We start from the raw sequence: 24,386 nt of genomic DNA, 5'->3' as shown, positions 1-24,386 counted from the left end.
GTCTCTCTCTCTCTCTCTCTCTCTCAAAGGAAGGCTTTCATGAATCAAGCACCTCAGCTCTTAATTTAGATGCTGGTTGTTTTTTTTAAAACAAGCTGAGCTCACGCACTGTAGAGTGAGTAAGATATGTGGTGCATGCTGCACTCAATCGAAGGAGGTGACTCATGGCATTCATCGTCAGGCGTGGGATTTCCGATTTCAGATACCGATACCGGCTTGCCTTCTCCGCCTAGAAAAAAAACCACACAGCTTTACTCGAACCTATCATGTATTCAAGAAAACGTAGGCCTACCTTCCCAAATCCTTCTTACAGTCCCAAAGCTCGCCTACTCCTTTTTTACTGCCTCGTTATAAAACTGTTATCATTATGTACACTCTCTTAAAACCATTTATTTACCATTGTATACAAACGCATGTCGATACTTTGGACAGCTGTGTACAATCTTTGACTGAATTCTATTCAACAAAATTATTTCATTGTCCACTACCAGTGATAGTAATTTTCATTGGAGCATTGTAGTATGTCTGTCCCTCCTCCCCCCTCCCCCTTAAAAACTGCAATTTCTCTTCTTCACTTTCCTCATTAATTTTAAAAAGAAAGTTTGAATTGTTATAATCAGATTGTAATAGTTTTAACATATTTTGAATCTCGTGTGGATGAAAACAAAAATTGTTCTCCGTTGCCAAGTGTAACCGGAAGTTATTTTCACAAGTGTCGAATCCCAAGCTTGAGAGTTGTTTAACCAAATCACCTCACTGACAAAGGTAAAGATATACTCCAGGGCATTTGTCCTGAATTTGTATTCCTTTCGTTTAGCACACTGTAATACAATAATAACTTATTCGCGGTGTTTGAAATAGCTATGAGTGAGCTGCACTCACTCACTAACTCAATTTTATGTGCCATGCCGATGTCAATTGCATGCTGCATGGCCATGGGCCATGGTTAATTAGTTATCAATATTATCATGATGAGAATAGACTTAGATCTATAGAGTCAATTATCGTGCTGTGTTAAATTAAAGGTAAAATTATACAGTTAGACCTGATTCATGACTGCGATGGCTATATGTTTGCGGCACTAGATCTAGTTGATAAATGAAAGTGTATATGACAAGTCCATGAACAGAACTTTGGAATGATGCTGCCCCTTCTCTCCTCAAATGAAATGTTCCCACAAGATTGAGACTAGAATCTATTATACTGTACCTGATCTAGGTGTAGGCCTTTAGCCTATACTATGCAGGCCCTGGAAATAAGTATTATTTATATACATACAGCATTACTGTTACAGTGGTGTCCACATAAAAGTTAGGCAGCCTTGATTAAAGACCAACCTCTGCCTAACGGCCACCTCTATTCTCACCCCGGGTGAGAATAGCGCAGGCGAGTCTTTTGGCTATTCTCACCCGGTGGGCGTTCACCGTTATAGCCTAGGCCAACCAGTGAAGCGTTGACCCTGAACCACATAATTCTACACTGTGATAACAGAATTATAGAATTCTGTGCTGTGAACAAACGTTCTAGATCCATTACTACTGTTAGTGTTAGCCTAAAAGCGTGCAATTTTGTCTGTGGGCAGTGGAGAGAGAGAGAGAGAGAGAGGAGTAGCGCGAGAACTTCCAGGCAAAACAAAATGGCGACCCTCGTAGTTCGGCTCGATTCGAAAAGTGAAATAGCCATAGCATCTTTGAAGACGATCAAATTAGCTTACTTTTGTGCTATAATGTAATTTTTTCTTGACTTTTATCAATTTGATCATCCACACCGATAGACAGTATTCCAAAATGAGGAAAAACAGGTCTTGTTTCACACCGGGTGAGAATAGCCTACGCTGGAAGTCTCACCCGGGGTGAGAGGTAGATCGTATTTTTATTCTCACCCCAGGTGAGAATAGCCACTTCCCTGCCTAATATATACAATCAGCCTACTAAGCTTGTGTAACATATTTTTTCCTATGTGAATAACCCCTTTTAATAGTACAGCAACCTTTTCCTCTAACTGCTACTACCATTGCCATGAATTGCCTGACAAATTTTTTTGAAGATTCAAAAACTGAACACTGACACGCTGGTCTAATTTCAGTGTGAGTGCATCCCTTCTCTTTTTATCTCCTCAAATCAACTGCTCAGGCCAAAATTGCACTGCACTACTACACTGAGTACAGGAGCTTAATTCACACCCTTTCATCAAGAGCCACCTTCCTTCTGATTGGAAAAAAACGTGGCCACTATGCATAACATTACCACCATTGTCGAACACTGTCTACGTTGTCACTTTCTGATTTAACGACATCACCGCATTCTGCGGTTGTTTAGTTTTGCCAGGCAGTGTGCTGCTGGGTCAGTGTGTGTGACTGGGGTCAGCTACCGGTTTGTCTACCTGCACTCACTCCACGGAATGAGAATCCGATAGATGTAACTTAATATCTCTGCAACCATTCTCCCGACTTTGATGAAATTTACAAACATGAAATAACAATATATGCTCTCTGTAAATGTACCAAAAATTGGTGAAATCTATAGACAGCTTTAAAAATTTGTAAATGCCTTAAGTGCGATGAACATAGATTAAATTTGTTGAAATTGAGAACATTTGTGTGTGTGCATAAAGAAAGGTACTAAAAGTCGCCACAGACCATTTTGAGATACAGGTTGATATTGACAAAAAATCACTTTATTAACCCAAAAAATTTTCCATAAAAAATAATAGTTCCACCATTTTTTAACAATGTTTTAAAAGAGTTTTCATTGATTTGACTTCTAAATATTTTATTTTGAATAATTTTGAGACTAGGGTATTTTTTTTTAAGAGATAATGAAAACTGCTTTTAGAAAGTGTTATAATCTATTCTTGAAGCATGGTTTCACTTCCCCGCTATGTTTTACCATTGAATTCTAATCATGATATATTGATGTCAACTGAATGCCAAATTGGAAATGAATTTTCCATGAATAAATACAGTAGAAACAATTGAATCATCATTTTTTAAAGTTTGTATGTGTCCTAAACTTAAAAGCTAATTTTCTCAAAATTAGATCTTTATACCCTACCTCACAAAATGTGCAATTTCCCAAAAGCTACTTGAGATATCTCAAAAATTAAAAAACCATTGCATTCAACATTACCTATAAGGTACAAACCCTTAACTCAAAAGGGTCAAAACCTGACTTTTGGTACCTTTCTTTAGGCACACACACATTTTGCACACACAGTAACACAGGCAAATATAATCCCATTTAGGTCGGGTTTTCGTAGACTGTGAGAGGGAAACTTAGTCTTTTCTACTGGTATGAAATATTTCATGGTTACAGTGAAGATGCTTCTGATATTTAGTGTCAAAAGTGTCGATTACGCCATGACCTGTCCGCCTGTAGCTGATACGCGCAGGAGCGGCCAGTGACCCCCATGTAACCCGGCACAGAGTGGTTCGGACTTTGATAGCTGAGAAACTGAGAGGCACGATTTCGGCCAGTTTTGGGTGCTGTGGAGTAGGGCTCATGTGTGTGTGTTGGGGGGGTTATCATTACAGTCGAACCTGCCTCAACGGAAACCTGTCTTAACGGAATCTCCCAGCTCCCCCCTTGATATATTCCTCTTTAATTATCTGTTTAAAACAGAAACCTGTCCAACGCGAAAACAAACATAGAATCCGCTCCTTTCTGAGGGTTTCACCTGTCTAAGACGGAAAATGCTTTGCCCATTCAACCCTGATTTGAAACAAAACTCGCAAGTTTGGTTCCGCCGGCTCTAAACTTAACGCCATGGCCATGCCGCTAGGCAAGGAAGGATGGTAGGGGTGCAATTTGGGGGTAGATGTTACCCCATCATGTGAGCCCTGAGCGATGTAGATGGTCAGGGTGGTGTGGGTGTGAAATCTCACAACTGCCCGTAAGAGTGCTCGAGTAGCGAACCACTACGGAAACTTTCCTGGGTAGCCAGAATTAAGTCAGAGGTGTGAAATTAGTTTGACCAACGCCTGCCACCCTGATCGTACGGCCAGCCGAGAAAAGAGTTCCACGAATCTTGTTACATGATGTCAGTGAGGGGTGGCATTGGTTGACTGTGCTTGTTACACTGATGGGTGGGGGCCAAGGGTGGAAGCAAAGGAGATGTTCAAACGTTTCTGTTTTTAATAGGTCAAACAGTGGTCCTATGAAAGGCAAAATCTGGTGGTAATTGGATAAGTAAGAGTGATGCATGTCATTATCAGAGAGGATGGCAGTTGAGAGGTGTGAAGTTTTGACCACTTGTGACTGCTTGCCAATCGGACAAGCGATCCTTGATCCCACCGGCTGGGCCTTTGAAACCCCCCCCCCCCTCCATCTCCCCCTAAATTCCCCTGTCTAAGACGGAATTTTTTTCGGGCTCCCTTGAGATTCCGTCATAAACAGGTTCGACTGTATCTTTGAAGTTTATAGTTGTGCACCCCCACCCCCCCTCCCTTTTGAAAATTTAGTTAGTGACCATGTCTACCTAACAACAACCAAGGCCTGCTTCCCAAAGGAGTTGTTGTTAGTTAGGCAGACACCACTTTACAAGTATTGCCAGTAACTGGTGTTTTTAGGGTAATTTTCAGGATGGCAATCTTTTATTCTGAATTGGTGGATTTGAGTAATAAAGTAAGATTTAGCCCTCTACTTGGAAGCTCATCTGCTCATGAGCGATGCTAGAGTTAGAAAAATCGGAATATTGAAAAGAATTCTAGTGCTAAAAAATGTACTGCCATTACAAAAACTGATATAAATAAACTTATTAGTTTTTTTACCCATACTCTGTCCATTTAGAAATAACTGATCTATTACAATGTTAATGATTTGCCTATATCATATTTTTCTAATGTTTCAGGTGAGTGGTGAGCAGCATGGCAACAGAGGCAGATATCTCACATGTTCGGCCCCCAGAGCCAATTAGCATCACAGTGGTGAGAGCTAAAAATCTGGTAAGCTGAATTTTGGTATTATATAGTTTCTATGTTTTTGGATTTGCAACCATAACTGCTGGTATTAGCAAGAAATGATACTGGGATCTGATTTAAAGCATTCTTTGTATATTCCACTATGGAAGTGTGCCTTGCACTTGCAAACACACAAACTTACTGCTCACGAATATTTAGTTTCTGATGAACAGTACCTAGAAGATCTATCCTTTTAATACTTTGATCAGGGCTTTTGTGTAATAATTCTCTAAATTATGAATGTTATCTTATTATATGTTACACACTAATTGTTCATGTTCCAGTACAAAATATTGGGCATGTTTTATCCAGTGTACTGGAATATGTTTTTAGATAGAGAATGAGGTTTCTTTTCAAACTGAAAGAAGAAGGATACAGTTGAAACTGAATTGTATATTTTTGCATATCAGTGGGAATTATTATATATAATGCTGCAATCGTATATATATAATATTATATTACATATATACATATATATATATATATACATATATATATATGTGTGTGTGTGTGTGTGTGATATATATATATATATATTTATATATATGTGCGTGATATATATATATATATATATATATATACAATCAAACATGTGTAAGACGGCCACCCATTGTCATGGAGAAAAGTGGCCGTATAAGACAGGTGGCCGTCTTAGGCAGGACTGATCAAAATGAAGAAAACAAACAATTCCCATCTGAGGTCCCAATGGAAAGAAGCCGCATTATTGTTGTTTTTGTTGTTGTTGTTGGTTTTTATTTTGTTTGTTATTTTTATTTTGTTGCTGATTTTGCGCAAGGGTGACAATAAAACTAAATGTATCAGACGAGGAAAACCGAGTGCCATGTTAAAACAAACAAATGAGTCGCCACCACTCGGAGAACGAGCGACGCTTCTGTCACAAGCTCATGTTGATGTCCATTATTGCTTTGTTATCGACTGGGTAAACAGTGACCACTTTTCTCACTTACGATTTGTGTATGAGTTCTGGGCGGGGCTTATGGGTTATGAGGGATCACATGCTTACATTAATTACCAGCAGCTGAAAATTGGTACCTATTGATCAACAGTGGCCAACGTGATCGGTTGGAGAGACTACTACCTAACAATAACGGCAGGTGACTGGATTATGACGGCTCGCCCACAACGCCAGGGGCCAATGCACAATTTATGACAAAATGTAGTGGAGTCACTAAGGTGGCCGTCTAAGACAGGTTTTATTGCTTGGTGTGATAGGGGTTGTGTGTTAAAATATGGTGGCCGCGGCCGTGTTGGACAGGTGCCCGTTTTACACAGTTAATTTTTGTAGAAAAAAACGCAAGGGGGGAAATGGAAAGTGGCCGTTTTTTCAGGTGGCCGTCTTATAGAGATGGCCGTCAGGGCAGGTTCGGCTGTATATATATATATATATATATATATATATATATATATGCGTGTATATACAGAGAGAGAGAGAGAGAGAGAGAGATGTATGTGTGTGTGTGTGACATAATGTTACAGGTATATCTGCAATTTAGTAGTCACTGACATTCTTAGCTCTTAAAAAAGATGGACTTAAGTATGTGCTGTCTTTCATCCTCATATTCACTCTGAAGAGGGGCTCCAAAGGTGATACTGTGAATGCTATGGTAAAAGTCGAGTTTGGAGACAAGCCACTTGGAGAGAGTCCAAAAGTAGACTGCACTCAAGATTCTCCCGCTGAATTCAATTTTAGCACCAATCTTAACTGCACTTATGATGATCCCGTGGCGCTTGATGAAATCTCGTACAAGCCAGTTGTTTGTAAGTACTTACAAACGTCTCTTTGGCCCTCCTTTTTAGTTTGGAACATGTATACTGTAATCACAATTTTTTGTTTCCTTAAATTCATACTTTTAACCATCTTTGTTTCATAGAATTTTCATGTAAGAGATATAGTCAATATATCCTTTTCGAATCTGCCTGTTGTATTCTAAACTTTGGTTTGGTTTTTATTTTTCGGGAAGCGGGGGGGGGGGGGGAGAAGGGAGGGGGGAATGGTTGTTTTGTTAAGTGGTGTATGGGTTTGCATTCTGGTTCTTTTTTTGGTCATGTAATCAAGATTTTTTTAATGATTATGCTGAGAGAAATTGTTTGTCTTTCTTAATATCAGTCTTTTTCTGTTTCTCTTTCAGACTGACTCTTCTGTATTTGTTTTTATCTTTTTTACTCTGTCTATCTGTTTGTTTGTTTGTCTTTCACTTCCCTACCTATCCCTTTTGATGTAAACCCTCTTGTCAGTGAGGTCAGAATTGTATCCTATTGCTTAAAATTTCAGTCCATTGCCTTGCCTTTACCCATCTTTTTAAGACCGTCATTGAGCCTGTGCCATTCCTTTACTTGATTTTCCTTTTCTTGCTTTCTAGGTTTCTTTTTCTGCGTATTCCTATAGGTTTTACATAGCTTAAGTAGACCAGTTGGGCACATTGTCAGTACTTACTGTTTGTATTACACTTTTAAACCATCCCCTGCCATTAGACGAAATTACTTACAGACCACTTGTTGGTAAGTTACTTCTCAACTCATTACCTCTGCGTTGCTTTCATAATTCCCCCATCACACACACCTAAAATATATTAGTAGACTTTCATTGTTATTTACCTTACACCAAGAACACTTCTCAGAAACAGTAGATCCGTTTGATCCGATTTCAAGTGAACTGTTGTCCAGAGCTTCCCCCAAAAAATATTTGTGGCTGACAGAGGGTGAGGGGATTGGGTTGGTTTCTGACTGTATTGTTATGAGCAAAGTCCGTCACAACAAATCAAATGGAGCTGTAAATGGCTGAAAAGATGAAAGAATGATATTTCATTTAGTATATAACATGTTCCATGACAGTGACTTTCAAGAATACAATGACCAGAGGAAAAACAGTAAAAATGCAGAGCCAAAAGTCTAAATGGCTATTAGATTAATTATTGTAAGTGCACTCTTCACTAAAAATGACCTGTTGTTTATTTGTTTTTATAAATTCAGGGCACAGACCTGTTCTGATTTTAAGGTTTTTAATTGACCTTTTTTCCTTTTCTTTGAGTTTTGTTTTAGTTTGTTTGCTTGATGTTGAAAGGGACCACTTGATGCCCTATGTCGTACTTGCTTCGAAGCCTCTATTTCTTTTTAGCATTCTCAAATTCAGAAAATCATCTGATGTATTTGGGAACAACATATTGTTGATGTCTGAATCTAACCTTTTATTGGACAAATTAAGGCAAACACTGTTTTTTAAAAATGTATTTTAAACAAATTTTAGTCTAGAATCGCTTAAATTTTGTGTAGAATGTTCTTTTTATTTATCATAGTATCACCAATTGTAATTACAGTTGTTAATAACATAATTTGAGACAGAAAAGTGTTTAACCTTATTAAGCAGATAAATGTTTAGATCTTAGACCGTTGAAACCCAGTTTGTACTATTGCTGGGTGGTACCGGAGAAACCCTGTGTCAGTACTTTCCCGCATCCCCCCCCCCCCCCCCACACACACACACACACACACTCACAAATCAGAATTAGAGAGGCGAACTGTGGCGCAAAATACCTTTTAAGTTTGCTACCGTGCTGGACTAAACTTTACATGCAGAATGTTAAAAATAATTATCGCCGCTAAAAATTTATTTTATTTTCGGAATCAGCGTATCTAAATAAGCAAAGAGGCTCATGTGGGACCTGATTTGATGCCATTTTTAAACTTGTACAAATGTCGTTTTGATTGTCAATTTTGAATCTGAAGTCATGTATCCAAGTTACCCGCTGTGTTGTGCATCTGACATCACTGCTGCTAGGCCTAGGCCTACACACTGCACACTTCCCAGGGCCGGTAAAAAAACCGTTGCTGTCGGCTCCTTCCCAGAGTCGGTACTGACACCTCCGGTAGTACTATGAGTTACGGTACTGGGTACCGGTACCTGCCCATCCCTAGTTTGTACAGCTTACTTTCAGTTCGGAACAAGTTTTACCAGTGAAACCGGACTCTCTGAGAAAGAAGTTGAATGTTAACTCACAATCCCCATTTCAAGCCTTGAGTTCTCATTTTTTTACTCAGAATATCTGTACAGTGTTTCCCCAACTTTACATGAGAAATCTTAATTTGAAGCTACTGATACAACTGGAGTTTCCAATTTTATCATAGTAAAATAAAATAACTTTTGAAACTTATTTTTGTAAACATGCCAAATTATCATTTAATTCAAAGCAAAGATATATAAGGAATCAGACAAAATAGTTCTATGAATGAGACTGACCTGCAAATGTGATTTTTTTTCTCCAAGTTTGATGTGTAATTCAGTGCTTGTCTAATCACAGTTTCAACTTTCATTCTATCATATCTTTAATTTCTTTCTTCTGACTTTTTAACTTAACACATGCTATTTTCCCAGCCTAGATGTTAAAGCAGACACGGCTCATAAAAAAAAGTACAGACTCATTTCTGCATTTTATTAAGGCATCCCAAGAATTTATAGTTGAAAGTAAGAATTGATAAATCATGGAAGGAGTAGAAAAATCATGTTATAAAGTAGGCAGAAATAATATTGATATCACAAGGTCTGCTGGAGACAGAAGCTTATCTGTATGGTAACTTTTTTCTCTTGTGTATTTCAGTGACTGTAACAGAAGTATTGCCTAAAGAAAAGAGACAGAAAGAGGAAAAAACAAACATCCTTGGCCAGTGCTGCATCGATCTTATCTCCTTTGTGAGAGGTTAGTCGGATTTGATTTGATTATTTTAGAGTAAATAAGTACCATTAGGAATATGTATTGCATTTTATTGTTTCTTATGCTGTGTGCATTATTCTGTATATTGTGGTATAGAGCATGGTTGTCTTTTAGGAATCTTGTCCCTCAATTTCACTCAATGTGAACCACATTAATAAATAATTCAAAAGCAAGTGCATTTACAGAGAATTTGGATCACAATAGGTTCTTATGTTGTATAGAAAGAGGTTATGAAATGCTTTCTGGCATCAAGCTGCTTGAAATCAATATTAGAAGTTCCTGTTCTTTCAATCTAAAAAATGGAATTCTCTCTCAAATTCTTGGTGATTGAGATTTGGTGTGGGTAACATAAAACTGTTGTGGTTGGGCTTGTGGAATAATGAGACTTTTTTCCAGCTTAATTGATACATCAAATTTCTTAGTTTGAGGTAACTAGTACTGTCAATAGACTTCATTAGATTGGTCGGTTTATTTTTGCATATTGATATCTAAAAATGGAAAACCATTTTGAGGGATGACTAGATCTATATCTCAAAGTATTAGGAGCACTGACTATGGCCAGCATGCTTTGGCATTCTGCATCTTTCTGTACAGAGCTGTAGAGAAGAGTTGGGATGCTTGAAATGGTATCCTACCATAACATCTTGTGCGTGGATCAAATGAAAAATGAAAATGGGCAGGCCATCCAACATAATATTGGCTATCTTGAAGATCTTCTCACAACCATAAAAAAGGGTTCTGAGATGGCATGATCACATTAGAAAATCGAGTGGATTGGTTAAGACTTCCTTGTTGAACAATAAAGAGGGACTATTAAGAGATCCAAATAAATGAAATGGTATTCAGACAACATCAAGGGGGCTCTTGTGGCCTGGAGGTTAAGGTGTTCGCCTCTCATTCAAAGGTCCTGGGTTTGAATCCAGGTAGCGACTGAGAAATTTTCTTCTCCAAAATTGTCTCCTTTCACCTTCTTTCCTTCTCTCTTGCAATATTCTGCCATCTGCTTTCGTCTCAGAGAGAATCAAGACAGCAACGGATCCATGACTACGGGATGAACAGGCTGGTTTCAGGAAAATTCGCTCAACCACAGAGCAGATTGCCACGCTGAGGATTATTGTGGAACAGTCCCTGGAGTGGAACTCCCAGCTGATCGTCAACTTCCTTGACTATGAGAAGGCTTTTGACAGTATAGACCGAGCAGCACTATGGAAGATAATGAGACACCACGGAATCCCACAGAAGTTGGTGAACCTCATCAAGAGCATGTACGAAGGGACAAGTTGCAGGGTTGTACATGATGGCCAGCTCACTGACAGCTTTGACATCAAGACTGGTGTGAGACAGGGATGTTTATTATCACCATTGCTCTTCATATTGGCAGTCGACTGGCTGATGAAGGAAACCACCAGAGGACACAGATATGGTATACAGTGGACACCATGGACAGAGTTGAACGATATGGATTTTGCAGACGACTTGGCGCTTCTGTCACACACCCAGGAACAGATGCAAGCAAAGACTTCAGTATTAAACAGCCTATCGGAGTCTGTTGGATTGAGGATCCACCCCGGAAAGTCAATGGTCCTAAGGACAGATGCACTACGAAAGGAGCAGGTCACAATAGAAGGAAAGGCACTAGAAAACGTTCAATCCTTCTGCTAATTTGGGAGTATAATTGACAGAGAGGGAGGAACAGATGCTGAAATAAAGTCCCGCATTGGAAAAGCACAGGCTGCTTTCATTTTTTTGGATAGGATTTGGAAGACCAGAGATATCTCACTTCAAACAAAGCTGAGGATTTTCAGTTCAAATGTGAAGTCAGTCCTGTTGTAATGTATGGATGTGAGACATGGAACGCATCACAGACTTGCATAAAGAGGATCCAGGTTTTCTTGAACAGGTGATAGTTTTGGATTGGAACCCACAGGGTAAGAGATCAAGGGGAAGACCGCGTGGAACCTGGAGAAGAATCACAGAAATCGATGTACAGAAAAGTGGGAAGACATGGAATAACATCAAGAGGCTAGCCCAGGATAGAGAAAGGTGGAAGGTGTTTGTCCGTGGCCTATACCCTGGTGCAGGGTGAGAAAGGCAATGATGATGATGCTTTTGTCTCCACTTTCTTCCCCCACCCCCTCACCTCCTTTGCCCCCTCCACAGGGCTCCTGACTCTTTATGCAGCCTTTCTTCTGCTACTCCTTGGCTCCTTCTTACTGCTGTCTTTCAGCCACACCCCTGATCTTCTGGTAGGAAAGATCTACGTCTAGCCTTCTCGGACAAGGGCGAAAAATCTCGGAGGTCCCGTGTGCAAGTTGCACACATATAAGATCCCTTGTTGGTCCAAAATTGATAAAAGTAGGCCTAGGCCGCCAACTGAGCAAAATTCAAAATTTCCTACCAATTGAAAATGTTTGGTGTATCCCGCACGCTCATATGACCTGATGCAGTTGGGAGCGCCGTAAAATATTTACCCCACCCCCCCCCCCCCCAAAAAAAGACAACATCAGTGAGTGGATAGGGAGGCATTTTGCAGAAGTCCAGTCTCTCCCACATGATAGGGAGAAGTGGGGAAAGTCTGGGACACTGATCACTAACTAAGGAGCATCCCTAAGACTCTACCAAAGGTAGTGGGTGAGAGAAGAAAAATAAAACGAATACTGATAAACTGTTTGTAACCTTATGACACAAAAAATCTTCACTTGGTTATGAGTCCCATAATTCTTCTCTTGTACTGCAGGAGCCACTGAGCTGGAGCAGAGTCTAATCATCAATCCAGTAGCTGGTTCCCCTCTAGAAACTGCACCACCTGAGGCCCCAAAGGTCAGACTTGTTCTTCACCTGTTTGATTTTTCTTTCATATTGTGTTTTTTTTCTTTGAATTATGAAAACAATTACAGTCCCAATTTCACAAGTGAAAACAAAATTGCATTTATTTTTGACAGTTAACCACATTATTTGGATGATATATTTTTAAAGGTACTATGTCTCTAATTCAGCCGCTGTTCCCTTTTGTCAAAGTTCAAAGTGTTATAAATAAAACAGTACTTGTGTACGTGTAGTAATTTTGATTCAGTCAATAATTTTTTTAGTAAGCTTGTATGACCAAACTAGCATCTATTGTGTTACAGGTTATGACTGCCCAGCAGATGTAATGGTTTGGCACTTTGCTGTGCCCGCAAAATATTTTTTTGAGTTCAACTTTTGTGTTATGAAGGTTTTTTTTATTGAGTATCTTCATCTCTCTGGTGGAATGTTGGGTTCCACTTAGTCCTGGCTGGATAAAGTATGATTGAGACAATAATATATATATGGATACAAGACTTTGCAGCAGTTTGTTCCTCCTGGGAACTGCGATGATACAGATAAATTTTTGGTCAGAAAAGGGAGTTATTTTTAAAGGTCTGGCTGTTTTGTTTTTTTATAATGGCATACTTAATATATATTATCAGTTATGGTACCATGACAAATAAGCAGTTTGTGATGTACACTCACTTAAAGATTGTTATCAATTCACCTGTTGGTTATTGAACACCCTGTTTTGCCTGTGTTATATCTGTGCATTGACATGCTGGCCAGGGATGGTTATAGTAATCGCTTGTGTGTGAAGTCATGAGCCTCAATTTTCTGCCACCAGATGTTTGAATGTAAACACAAAACTTCTCAACAAGTTATTTGGTATATGGCAGTAGCCTTCTGTTTTTTCCTTTAAACAAGTAGTGAATGACAACAGAATTAAAAACTTTAGACATGATAAATTACTTTTGGGGAGAGTGGTACTTTAAAAAAAAATTTATCAAATACAATAGGACATTCTAATGATAGTTAATGCATTTTGTTTAGTTAATGCATTTTGTTTTCAAGCAAAGTTCACAGAGTAACAGCAAAAGAAAAGATGTGATGGGTACTGTTATAATACGTCAGAAACATATTGGTTGTTTTGTTTTTTTCTCTGTACCAGGCAGAGCTGGATATCAAGGTCACGGTGAATGAACCACTGCTGGATGAGGCTCAGCTGAATGACGGGAACCTCATGACTGTGTCTGTTGGCAGCTTGTACTCTCCACCTGACACCTGGACTCTGACTGGCACACAGTACATGTACGGCACTGCCTTGCCAGTGCCCATCTCAGCTGATGTAAGTTACTCTGATATGGAAGGGAATGGTTTCTTGTTGCTTATTCTGTCCATTTAAGAAAAAAAATCATATCCCATTTTAGACTCAGGTCTTTTGTATTTATTATTTCTCACCTACTAATAGAAAGCGAGAAATGAGTTACAGGATAGAAGGTAAAGAACAACCTCAATGAATCAGAAACTTGGACATCATTACATCATTGAGCTGCTTCCTCTGCAGATCTGGGTTGGTTAGAGCTATAATGCTATTACATTTTCTTGTCAGTTTTTGAAATATTAGACTATGTTGTGAAATGAACAGAATCCCACTCTGTAAGTCCATAGATCTAGTTACTCTGTAGTTTGTCCTTCTTTGATGAATTTTGAAAACACAGAGCTTTCCCTTCACATGTCTGAAGGTTGAACGTGTTTGCAAATAAATGAAAAGCAAAGGATATTTTTGCCCCAGATTATTTCTGTAAGAATACTTTGTCTTCTTCATCATGCTGTTGATGAATAAGTTATTTCTTAAAATGAACCCACAGCAGAGAATAAATATTAAAATGCAGTCAACATATACAGTCTAGCCCGCACATGGCAAATACACACATGGCGAACAAATGTTTCTTACACATGTATTATCTTTTTAGTTTAAACATATACATAGAAAAATGTATATATAATGAAAAGATTTCCATGTCCCACTGATTTCACTATGTGCTTACCAGACTAAATATTACAGATGTATTCCTTGTTGATCCGACTCTCCTATTTTCCTCCTTGGATACAGAAAGAGGTGCCTGTTGTGTTCATCAATGGAGTCCTCAAGCCAGGACAAGACAAAGAGATCCCGAGTAAACAGAAGAAATGGGCTGTGCCGGGATCAGCTCAAGGCAATGCAGTTCTCATGCCAGACAAGTGAGTAGTCTATATGTGATAGCCTAGGAAATCAGGCCCTTCATGATTTTTTTTTCAGTTTATACTGACACCACCATGATGAAAGCCTTATTATTTCCATGCATGATTCAGTTTATGTCTTTTAAGATATCTCAGTGTTTGTCTGAATGATAGATGATACATATTTCAGCATAGGAGCTGTGTGCATTGCAAAACTGCAGAAAACACTTTTGAAAAGAAGTGATTTGTTACTGGATAGTTTTGGATAATGTTTTTGAAAAGAGGATAAAATTAGCAAATAGACTGTACCTGACCCGATGAATGTCTTTTAGAATGGAAAACTACATATCTTAGAATATGTTAAGTTAATTAAGATATTTTCACCGATTCCATGGGTCATGCAATTCAAAATGTAACCGAAAAAATCTGTAGAAACGACGTTTTAAGTTGTTTTTACAATTTGTAAAACATTGAATTATGACCAAAAAAATGAAAATGATACAGTTAAATTTGAAGAGAAGTCATTATTTCATTTTGAAAAGTAAACATGATAGAAGCTTGCTCTTAACAGTCGATTGCCTGTAACAGCTGGTGCTAAGGGGATCGGCAAATGCTATTTTCTTTTTTTTTGTTTAAATGTCCATCACTTTATTCATTTTAGTCTTGAACATTTTTATAAATCTAATAGGTAAATTCTGATTTGAGCCTTAATCAATTTTTCTTTCTTTCTTATCCTATTTTCTCTGTAAAGATTGAGGTCTGCCTCTGTGTCAAAAGATATTCTGCAATGTGTTAGTTCTTCTGAGTTATTCATACAAAACCTGAGTGATGCTTTGATCCACTGATTATCACAATATATATTTAGTCAATAAATTTTTCAGTTTTTGTTTAACTGCTTTCAGGAATAAAAATTAAGACAGAATGCAGTTTTTAGTACAGTCCTTATTTCATGCATTATGTGTTTATCAGATCTTTCAAGAAAAGCTCTTCTCTCTTCTCCTCAGGTTCATGTTTTCTGATCCGATTGAAGATGAAGATGGGGATTTTAAGGCTAAGGAAGACCGTGACAACAGACAGCAAGCTGAGACAGAAAAAAATCGAGTCACATGGAACATGGAACGTCGCTGCTACTTAGAGACCTCAGCTGTGAGAGGGTCAGTTGGCTGGCATTGGGGGACGTAGTTGGTGTGCTGAACTGAGTACTAAGCACTATAATGTGTTTGTACCAAATGAATTGCTTTCTTTCTTCTCTAACAGTGGATTGGTTTGTTTATGTCTCAAAAGTATACTGAATTGCTTCATTCTTTTTTTTGTTTTCATGTATAAGATTATTTATAAAGAGCATTTGGAATTCAATGTTATGTGCTGTTTTAGCTTTTTAAAGGTACAACTGTCTCTTTTTAGAGTTAAATGAGCACAACTCACAGATTTTGACATTTGTCTTAATTAGTCGATCTAGATGTTGTTCTTCTTTGATCCTGCATGCAGATGAAAAGATAAGGGAAGTAAAACTGGGACTATCACTGTTTTATTTACTAAGACTTGAAATTTGAACTGCTGGTTTGATATGATTTTCTAAACTCAGCTAGATGATTTAATGTATCATTTGTGTTGAGGTGAAGTATGAAAACAAAGGAAGATTATTCTGAGGAACTTTTCCTCTCCGAGATATGGCTGGTGCCATGATTGATGACAATTACCTCAGTGTGTAAATTTTTGCATCACAGCTTTATGTCTCTGGGGTTATTGTATAACACAGGTTTCAAGATACCATCGCCAAAAACCGCTACTGGCCCGTGGAAATCATGAGGATGCCACAGCCTGCCGCGGGGAAAGGCAAAAAGGTACGAGCAGTTGGGTTTTTTTGTCATCTTGTAGATACTTAAGGTTTAATTATCTATCTTCAAGACAATGTCTGAGTTTATTTTTATACCTTTAAAGTTGTATGGTTCTATTGACTGTCTCTTGTTAATTGATTCATAGTCCTGGCAAGAGCAGTGAGTGTTTTCTTTAAGTCTCTTTATTCCTTTTCTTTGTTATGGTTCACTTCAAAATACTTCTTATTTGTCTTTTCTGAAATACTTCTTGGGGATGAAAAATGTATAGATCTACACTAACATAATTATATTCTATAAAAGTGTTTTGCATAGTTTTACAACCTTCAAATATTTTGTTAACTGTAACATATTCTCTTATAAATGTCTTGTGATAAATATCCCCCACACTTTTGACTTTACTAATGAATTTAACCCAAATTTTTGTAGGGATATTCACGAAGGGTAAAGACCAACCTGGCTGAATGTTGTGACTTTGTCAGTCTTTACTGTCTCTGATCCCCACTTATAAGTTATACATGCATAGCTCTATTAAACAGAAGAATTATGTATATCCCCTCTTTTCCGTTAGCGCTGTAACCTGTTTGCCTTTTGGCAGTCGTGGGAATATAATTAGTTTGGCAGGACATGTATAACAGTACTTCTGTGATATATTTAGTCTTTGTATCAAGCATGCACTATTTATCTTTGTATTCTATGTTTGTAAAGTGATCATGATAACATTTTTTTAAATACAGAACTGTTTCTTGAGTAAAGATTGGGAGAAAAATTGACAAACTTACAAATTTAGGATTTTGAACCACTGAGTCAACACACTGAACTCTTTTCTTGTCTTCCCTAACCTTGATTTTATCCGGAAATCCCCTTCCCTGTTTGAGTCTTGATGAAACTTGCTTTTTATTGCTTTCATTTCCTCCTGTGATATCATTCTAGCTTTTTCTCTCTCCTAATGGAACTAGGATTTCTCCTTTCTGTGCTGTGTGCTACAAAGTGAATAATAAAAGGAGAATAAATATTTTTTTCAGGTTAAGATCGAGCTGTACTGTGGTTTTAGTTTGATGTTGGAAAAATAAAAATAAATTTGTGTTCAAGTGATATTTAACCTCCCTTGGCATATGATATCGTAGATGTGCTATCATTTCTGTAATCTGTCTTAAAAAACAGTTTGGGGAAATGAACAATAAACTGTTGATAATGCTAGGCACATCAACATAGTGGGTGTCAGCTCTGCACAGGTAGATAGACTTGCAAGTACTGTAATAAATAGGAATTAATTCTAATCGAAATTGTCGTCTATGTTCTGACCATAATATTTTTTTACCATCCTGTCTGTCATGTACATCTGTAGACAACTGTTTTTCTTTTACCCTTTTTCATACCCCATGAAACTGCTGTTTTGACAATTGTATTACAGTGCCATCTCTGTTATATCTACTATGTTTAGAAATGTAGATAACAGCGGTTATAAACTATTTGATAAGGGGACAAATAAAGAGGAACCAGAGCTTTGACAGAAAAATAAACCAGTTTCTTTATTTTGAAACAAGCTTATGATGTAGTGGATGATGTTGTAGCAGCTATCATGTTGTTGACATGTGTCTAGAAAAGCTTGTTTTTGTTGTGGAAAAGAGTTAATCGTTTTCGTAAGTTTACCCTTTAACGTTTTGAGTTGAATTAGCTAAATTTCAGATTGTTGACCCTGTTTCTTTTTTTCTCACACAGTGTATTTTTGCTTGTTCTCTCTTTGCTATTTTCTTCCTGGTTTTCATTTACTGTTTTTTTTCTTGCAAACTACTTGCATGAAGAGTTATTCAGATGAAGAACTTTACTTTACTATTTAATGACAAGAGTGAGATAAAAAAAACTATGTTATGACTGTGTTGATGCTGTATGCGATTTTGCTGAAAGCATAAATAAAATTAGCAAATTCATTTTAAAAGTATATATGACTTACATTAGAATAGAAATTGTGCTTTGAATCTTTTTTCTGTAATATGCCTGAGCTTATGGTACTTTTTACAGGGGGGGGGGAGGAGGTGGGAGAGCTTTTTTAAAAAAAGAATTTACGCTTATTTGTCTAATTAAACTTGCTTCATTCATAAATTTGATAAATGTTAATGTCTGTGTACTTGTCATGTTGCTTTCTTTTATAGTACTAGTGCAATACGAAATTTATTTGGTCTTCTTGAGTAAACGTTGTAGTCTATTTTCTGTACAATATGAAAGAAGGAGGAGATTTTTTAAATATAAAAAACAAATAATAACGTATTGTGACAGTTGTGCTTGTTTTTAAATTGTTGAAGTTTGTACTTGGTCATATTATTGAAAGTTTGTCTATGTAAAGGAAAATGATGAATGAGCATTAATCAAATGAGCGAGATTTTCACTGACAAATTTTGCCTATTAGTAGAAGGCTTTAAAATTCCAAGCCATCAAGTTTTTATTTCTTTAAATTTTATAGAATCAGTTACATCGCTTGGGCAGAGATTTGTTGTCTGAGATGTCTATTTTTATGCACCTTTCTCAGGAGGATGACAGTAGTATCAGTTTCCATGGCGTGGCCTTTCTTAACCTGGCTCCCCTGCTTTATCCAGGAGGTATGTTTCTTTATTAAGTACCTATGTCTTATTTTGAAATAACATCAAGATGCTAACACAGAATATAGAAATGTGGAAAGTGTTTGTTCGTGGCCTATACTCTGATCCAGGGTGAGAAAGAGGATGATGATGTCTTATGTCTTTATGTGAGAATGTGAGGAGGAGAAAGCTGTTAGCTGGTCTGGATTTTTTCCAGTCATCAGTTGTTTCTGTCCGTTATAATCCTTTTGTTCCTAGTTTCTCCTGGCCTATGTTGTGTTGCCCTACTTATCTTTAATTCAAACGAAAATCCGGCCTACTTTGATTTTTCTGACTTTTTTAAAGATCTCCTGCTGAGCTCAGATTGTTTGTAGATGCTTTTTGCTCTCACACTTGGAGCTCTGATGAGGCTTATATACTATGGCTTTTCCTGTCCATCCATTTTGTATTCACTTGCTGACATCACCTGATTAATCAAGTGATTTTTGGAGGGGGGGGGGGGAGAACCCCCCCCCCCCCCCCTTTCCCTACCCTGATTAAAGATGCACATATTTATTGGTGTTTTATTGAAATGCATGTTGTAAAAGTCAATCGTGTTGGTGGGCTGGATGATAATTGCCTTTTCCAATCCATATCTGGCTGTTTGAAAGGATAACAGGGCAGGCCAGGTATTGAGAAGGGTTTTTTTTTACTTTTTCCTTTAGTTTTGGACATATAAAATCTAAGGTGCTTGTGCTTTTAATTTTTATGAAGTGTAAGATTCTGCTCTTGCACCTGTAGAAGGTCCAATGTACTTTGTAGGATATACTGAGGACTTGTAGGATTTTTGCTTCCTGACAATACTACGAATTTGAAAGGTCTTAAATTGTTTATTTTTAGATCACAATATGTAACTTTCTTCTGATATATATGGTGAAAAATGCTTTTGTTTTTATGAAAAATGATGGTCTAGTGAATCTATTCATCATAGCTCTTGTTTTCACAATGTTGGGGTAATATGGTATTGTTTCATATTTTATAGCCTTTATTTTTAATTTCCACAGTAAAACGCATCCGAGGTGCATTCAAGGTTGTTGCATATACTGACTATTGTTTGAATGAAAAGGTTGGTCAACCAAATTGTTGTTGTTAGAATATTATTGGGTAAGGTCAGTAAGGTGTTACTTTTTAATTTCTACAATACTAATAGTAGTTATATTGGGCAACTGCTTACCTTCAGGTGTTTGTTTTCTTGCAAAATAAGCTTTTTTGAGAATTGGAGATTTGTGTGCACATGTGAGAGTGTGTTCATGGATATGTGCATGTGCGTGTGTATGCCTGTGTCAATATTATTGTGTTCCTAAGTTTAGGTGTTTCTATGAATATTAATGGTTAGACGTATGCTCGTTTACTTGTGAGCAAACTGGAAACATTTCCCAGGAGTATGCAGAATGTCACTACATACCATATCTTAGTGGGTGGTTTGCGGGTGCTCTGGTGTGGTTTGCTCCTTTTTCCATGAAACATCTGTCATCCTTATCTCTCCTCCTTCTTTTTTGTGTTTGTTGCTCTCTTGTAATACCTCTAATCTTCAGCACTTAAATGACCTAGTTGTGTTGCAAGTGCAGTAAAACACTTACTAAAAAAACATAACTGTCAGAAAGGAAGAACATATATATATACGTCAGTCCCTATTGCTTATTTATCTTTGTATTTCATTCCGATAATGCAGTGCCTGTATGTTTTATTGTTGGGGCATAATTTATGTGTCCTGACTTCGCACATGTACTTTCAGACCAAAAGGAAGACGGGTATTTCTGATGAAGCCACAAAACTTGCGTTTAACATGCTGAACCGCGCTTCCGCATCTCCTGCTCCAAAGAAAGGTGGCAAAGAGAAGGAGGGAGACAAGAAAGGCGATGTGAAAAAAGGGGTAAGTTCATAGCCATCACATATTGTGCTTATTTGAAAGAACTTTTAAAATTGAATGTATGCTTGTGATAACCAATTTAATGATTTCTAACTAGTTATTTATGCTATGTTACCCTTATTCCTTTTTTTTTTTCTGACTTGAAAAATGAAAACGAGGAACACAAGTGAGAAGATATTGATTTTGTCATTGAACTGAGGTTTAAGGATTTGTGTCTTCATCTTTTTTAACCCTCGATGTAAGTGTTATAGCAATAGATGTAGCACAGACGAGTTAACATGTTCCTGCACCAAATAACTATTATGTCCTATTGTGGTTGTGTAGTTTGTGGGTTCTTGAACCAGCTTAGAGAAGCCATATTCCTTAAAAGCTCATGCACTAATAGTTTGTAGTTTGTTGCTTCAAACTTTGACATTTATTGTCTCCACCAATGTTTACACACAGTCTGTGCACTTTACTCTGACATCCTTTTGTAAACGTATGTTCTTTTAATGCCTCTGTCCACAGCCAGAGCCAAAAGAGGCTAAAAAAAGCGTTACGGTGCGATACATTTCTTTCCTTTTTTCCCCTGTTGCTTTTTTTTTGTTGTTCAATCTTGTATTCAGTTATTTTGGAGTGAGACAGCAATATATACTGTGCTAATATAAGGTACAGAGAGATTGCCTGCTTCCGTTATAAGTGACATGTGGATTTTTTTCTGGACTTTTAGGATATACTTTTCAGAACTTTTGAGTTTTTGGACAACGAAATATTTAGTTGGAGAGGTCTAAGATAATTAGCTCAAAACTTGTTTTTCATATGAATAGAACAAATGATAGGTTATTTTCTACAATTCAGATGGGGTCTTTAACACTATTGAGGAACATGACAGTGTTTCGTCTTTATGAGAGTACAGTTCTCACAATATTCATCCTGATTTCTATTTTTTTTAAAGTACAAACACTTATTGTAAATGGTAGTAAGGCCCATAAGCTATTGTGAAAGTTGAGATGCTCTCTTTAAATCTATGAAATCTGTATTTTGACTTGCTCTATCCCAACGCAGCTCCAAAAGGTTCTTAAATTTTTGCTTTTTTCGTTGGTTTTAAAGTTATTTATCAAAAAGCATCATTCTCCAATACTAATGAACAAGGGAATTGAATTTTTTAAAGTGATAAGAAATGTTGTCATACTGGATTAAACTTGTCTATTTCAATTGATATGAATTTTTTTTCTGCTCATATAATTTGTGATAATACTGATATGATTGCATATCTGATCATTGAATTGTAGTGGCCGGTGAACATGAAAGGACATCTCAAAACAGTACCTTATAGTTCAATTACTGAGTCTCATCATTCTGGTAGAAATCAACTAGAAGTAATACTCTTTTTTTAATAAAGAGATGATTAATAATGATTTTTGCTCTACTTGAATCTTTCCTTTCTCTCTCTCTTTTTTTTTCAAATCTTATACTATAGTGCATGTTACATGTTATACCTACTGATAACACAGTAATGTAGAGTTGAGATAACAACAGCATGCATGTAGTCTTTATTCTGTCTGGAAATGGGTTATCCCTTCTCAAGCTCCTTTTATTTTCTTGATAATGAATGAGCTGACTTGTGCTTTGCGTTAACTGACTTTGAAGTTCTTCAAGAAAGGGCTGAAAGAAAATCAGCTTATGCTGAATGGCAGGTATTGCTTTGTTCTATATGGAATTAGGTTGTCCCTTCACCGACTCATTCTATCTTATCAACAATGAATATCTGACTGCACGTTGGGTTGACTTTGAAGTACTTCAGGAAAGTGCTGTCGGAAATAAGTTTACGCCAACTGACAGGTTGAGCTCATTCATTATTACTTTGTTCCTTGCTCCTAGACACTGGTTGTGTCCGTGTAATGCTGTGCTCTCCCCTCAATTCCGTTATTGCAGCTCACTGTGGCCCAGTGTATTGTATTTTAAGCAAGCATGATCGTTTTGTACTGTTGGTCACAGGCTGAACCTTACATGCACTGAAACTGGTTTCCCATTTCCCAGAGAAGCACAGCCATTAGTGCATAAACTTGTGAACTGTGTTCTCCTTTCATTCTTCCATGAGACTGCTGTTGTTGAACATTTGTTTTTCCATTCTTGCTACAGTGTGAAAATGTCAGGTTTCCTCAGAAGTGTCATCACTGTTTCTTTTGGGGGCAAAACAAAAAATACCATAAGAATAAAACATTTCAGTTCAAATAGCTGTTATAACTATTCGGTTTATACGTAACTATTCTGTGACTGTTATGTGAAACGTAATCTGAAGTTTTCTTTTCTTATGACTTGAGCTGAAGATGAAAAAACCCCAAACCTAGACATACTCTCACACACAGTTACCAGTATAATATTAGTTCACTAATACAATTATACACTAAATATATATATAGCTATAATTCCCTATAGCTCTAAATGGTTGAATATGCTATCACTGATTCACCATTACATACATTCATCATTTCAAGAGTTGCTCAAAGTGAGACACATAGACAACGTTTACTATTATGTATTACATTTTATAGATGAATGTTGAACACAAATGTTGTGTTCTGTCACACAGGTCTCCTCCACTGTCGTTTTGACTGAATGTAATATTATGAAGACTGATTCTTGCTATAATATTTTTTTCCTCTGTATTAATTTTTGCTCCTAAGTGTTTGTTTATAAGAATTTTGCTCACCAAGCTGGATCATTAATCCTGAGCTGGGAAAGCATGGCAGTCTACCGACTTCTGTTTCCCACATTAATGAACATACTTTGTCGGCAAGCTGTTAAAATATGCTAAGCCCCTAAAGCAAACATTCTCAGGAGGGATAATATTTTCATTCTGTTAACAATTGTACCTACACGATGTATCCTTTCCTGATTTTTTTTACATTTAGAATTTGAATTTTGTCAAAATATTCCCCAGACTCATGCAATGAATACCACTGGTTAAAAAACAGCAATTTTTTTTTTTTTAATTAAACATTTTGGGCTTAGTCAATTTGAAATGCTGGACAATGGATTATTTATGATGTAGTCGCTCAACAAGGCTCAGATTACACATTGCTGCTGCAGTTCTGTAAAATATGTCATAGTTGCAGGCTTGGTTTGGTTTACTTGAGGAAATCATTTTTAAGCTTTTTCAGAAAGGATTGAAGGGGGGTTTTTTTCAAATCCATTCCATTTTCTTCAATATATGGGTTTGTTTTGCCCTTTACTGTAGTTTCATTTATTTTTGGCCGTTTCCCTAATATCAGACCATCCGATTTCTTTCAAAATCATATTGCTCTTTCCCTATTTCTCTCTGTCTTTCTTTCGGTTCCTGTTGTCCTATTTTTTGGTACTTTTGCTGTCTTTGTCTTTTCTCCACCACCC

At 37.2% G+C, this 24,386-nt stretch overlaps 1 protein-coding gene across 2 annotated transcripts in view; it reads left to right on the top strand.

Annotated features, from left to right (window-relative positions):
* Positions 1-433: 433 nt before the first annotated feature.
* LOC101845872 (cilia- and flagella-associated protein 70) overlaps positions 434-24,386 on the top strand; it is a 50,260-nt gene continuing 26,307 nt past the window's right edge. The window contains exons 1-15 of one of the 2 annotated variants that reach the window (XM_035972000.1): positions 434-765; positions 4,849-4,942; positions 6,550-6,736; positions 7,451-7,477; positions 9,571-9,669; positions 12,422-12,504; positions 13,643-13,819; positions 14,588-14,715; positions 15,699-15,848; positions 16,454-16,538; positions 16,959-16,973; positions 19,057-19,126; positions 20,149-20,210; positions 20,880-21,017; positions 21,522-21,554. In XM_035972000.1, the coding sequence (XP_035827893.1) occupies positions 4,865-4,942; positions 6,550-6,736; positions 7,451-7,477; positions 9,571-9,669; positions 12,422-12,504; positions 13,643-13,819; positions 14,588-14,715; positions 15,699-15,848; positions 16,454-16,538; positions 16,959-16,973; positions 19,057-19,126; positions 20,149-20,210; positions 20,880-21,017; positions 21,522-21,554 (1,332 nt within the window). In that variant the 5' untranslated portion in view covers positions 434-765; positions 4,849-4,864. The remainder of the gene's footprint in view (positions 766-4,848; positions 4,943-6,549; positions 6,737-7,450; positions 7,478-9,570; positions 9,670-12,421; positions 12,505-13,642; positions 13,820-14,587; positions 14,716-15,698; positions 15,849-16,453; positions 16,539-16,958; positions 16,974-19,056; positions 19,127-20,148; positions 20,211-20,879; positions 21,018-21,521; positions 21,555-24,386) is intronic. The other variant, XM_035972001.1, reaches the window with a different exon arrangement.

This window comes from Aplysia californica, unplaced genomic scaffold, assembly GCF_000002075.1.
Source record: "Aplysia californica isolate F4 #8 unplaced genomic scaffold, AplCal3.0 scaffold00555, whole genome shotgun sequence".
Lineage (NCBI taxonomy): Eukaryota > Metazoa > Mollusca > Gastropoda > Aplysiida > Aplysiidae > Aplysia > Aplysia californica.
Note: the sequence above shows the minus strand (reverse complement) of the source record. Positions and strands in the feature narration are given on the sequence as shown.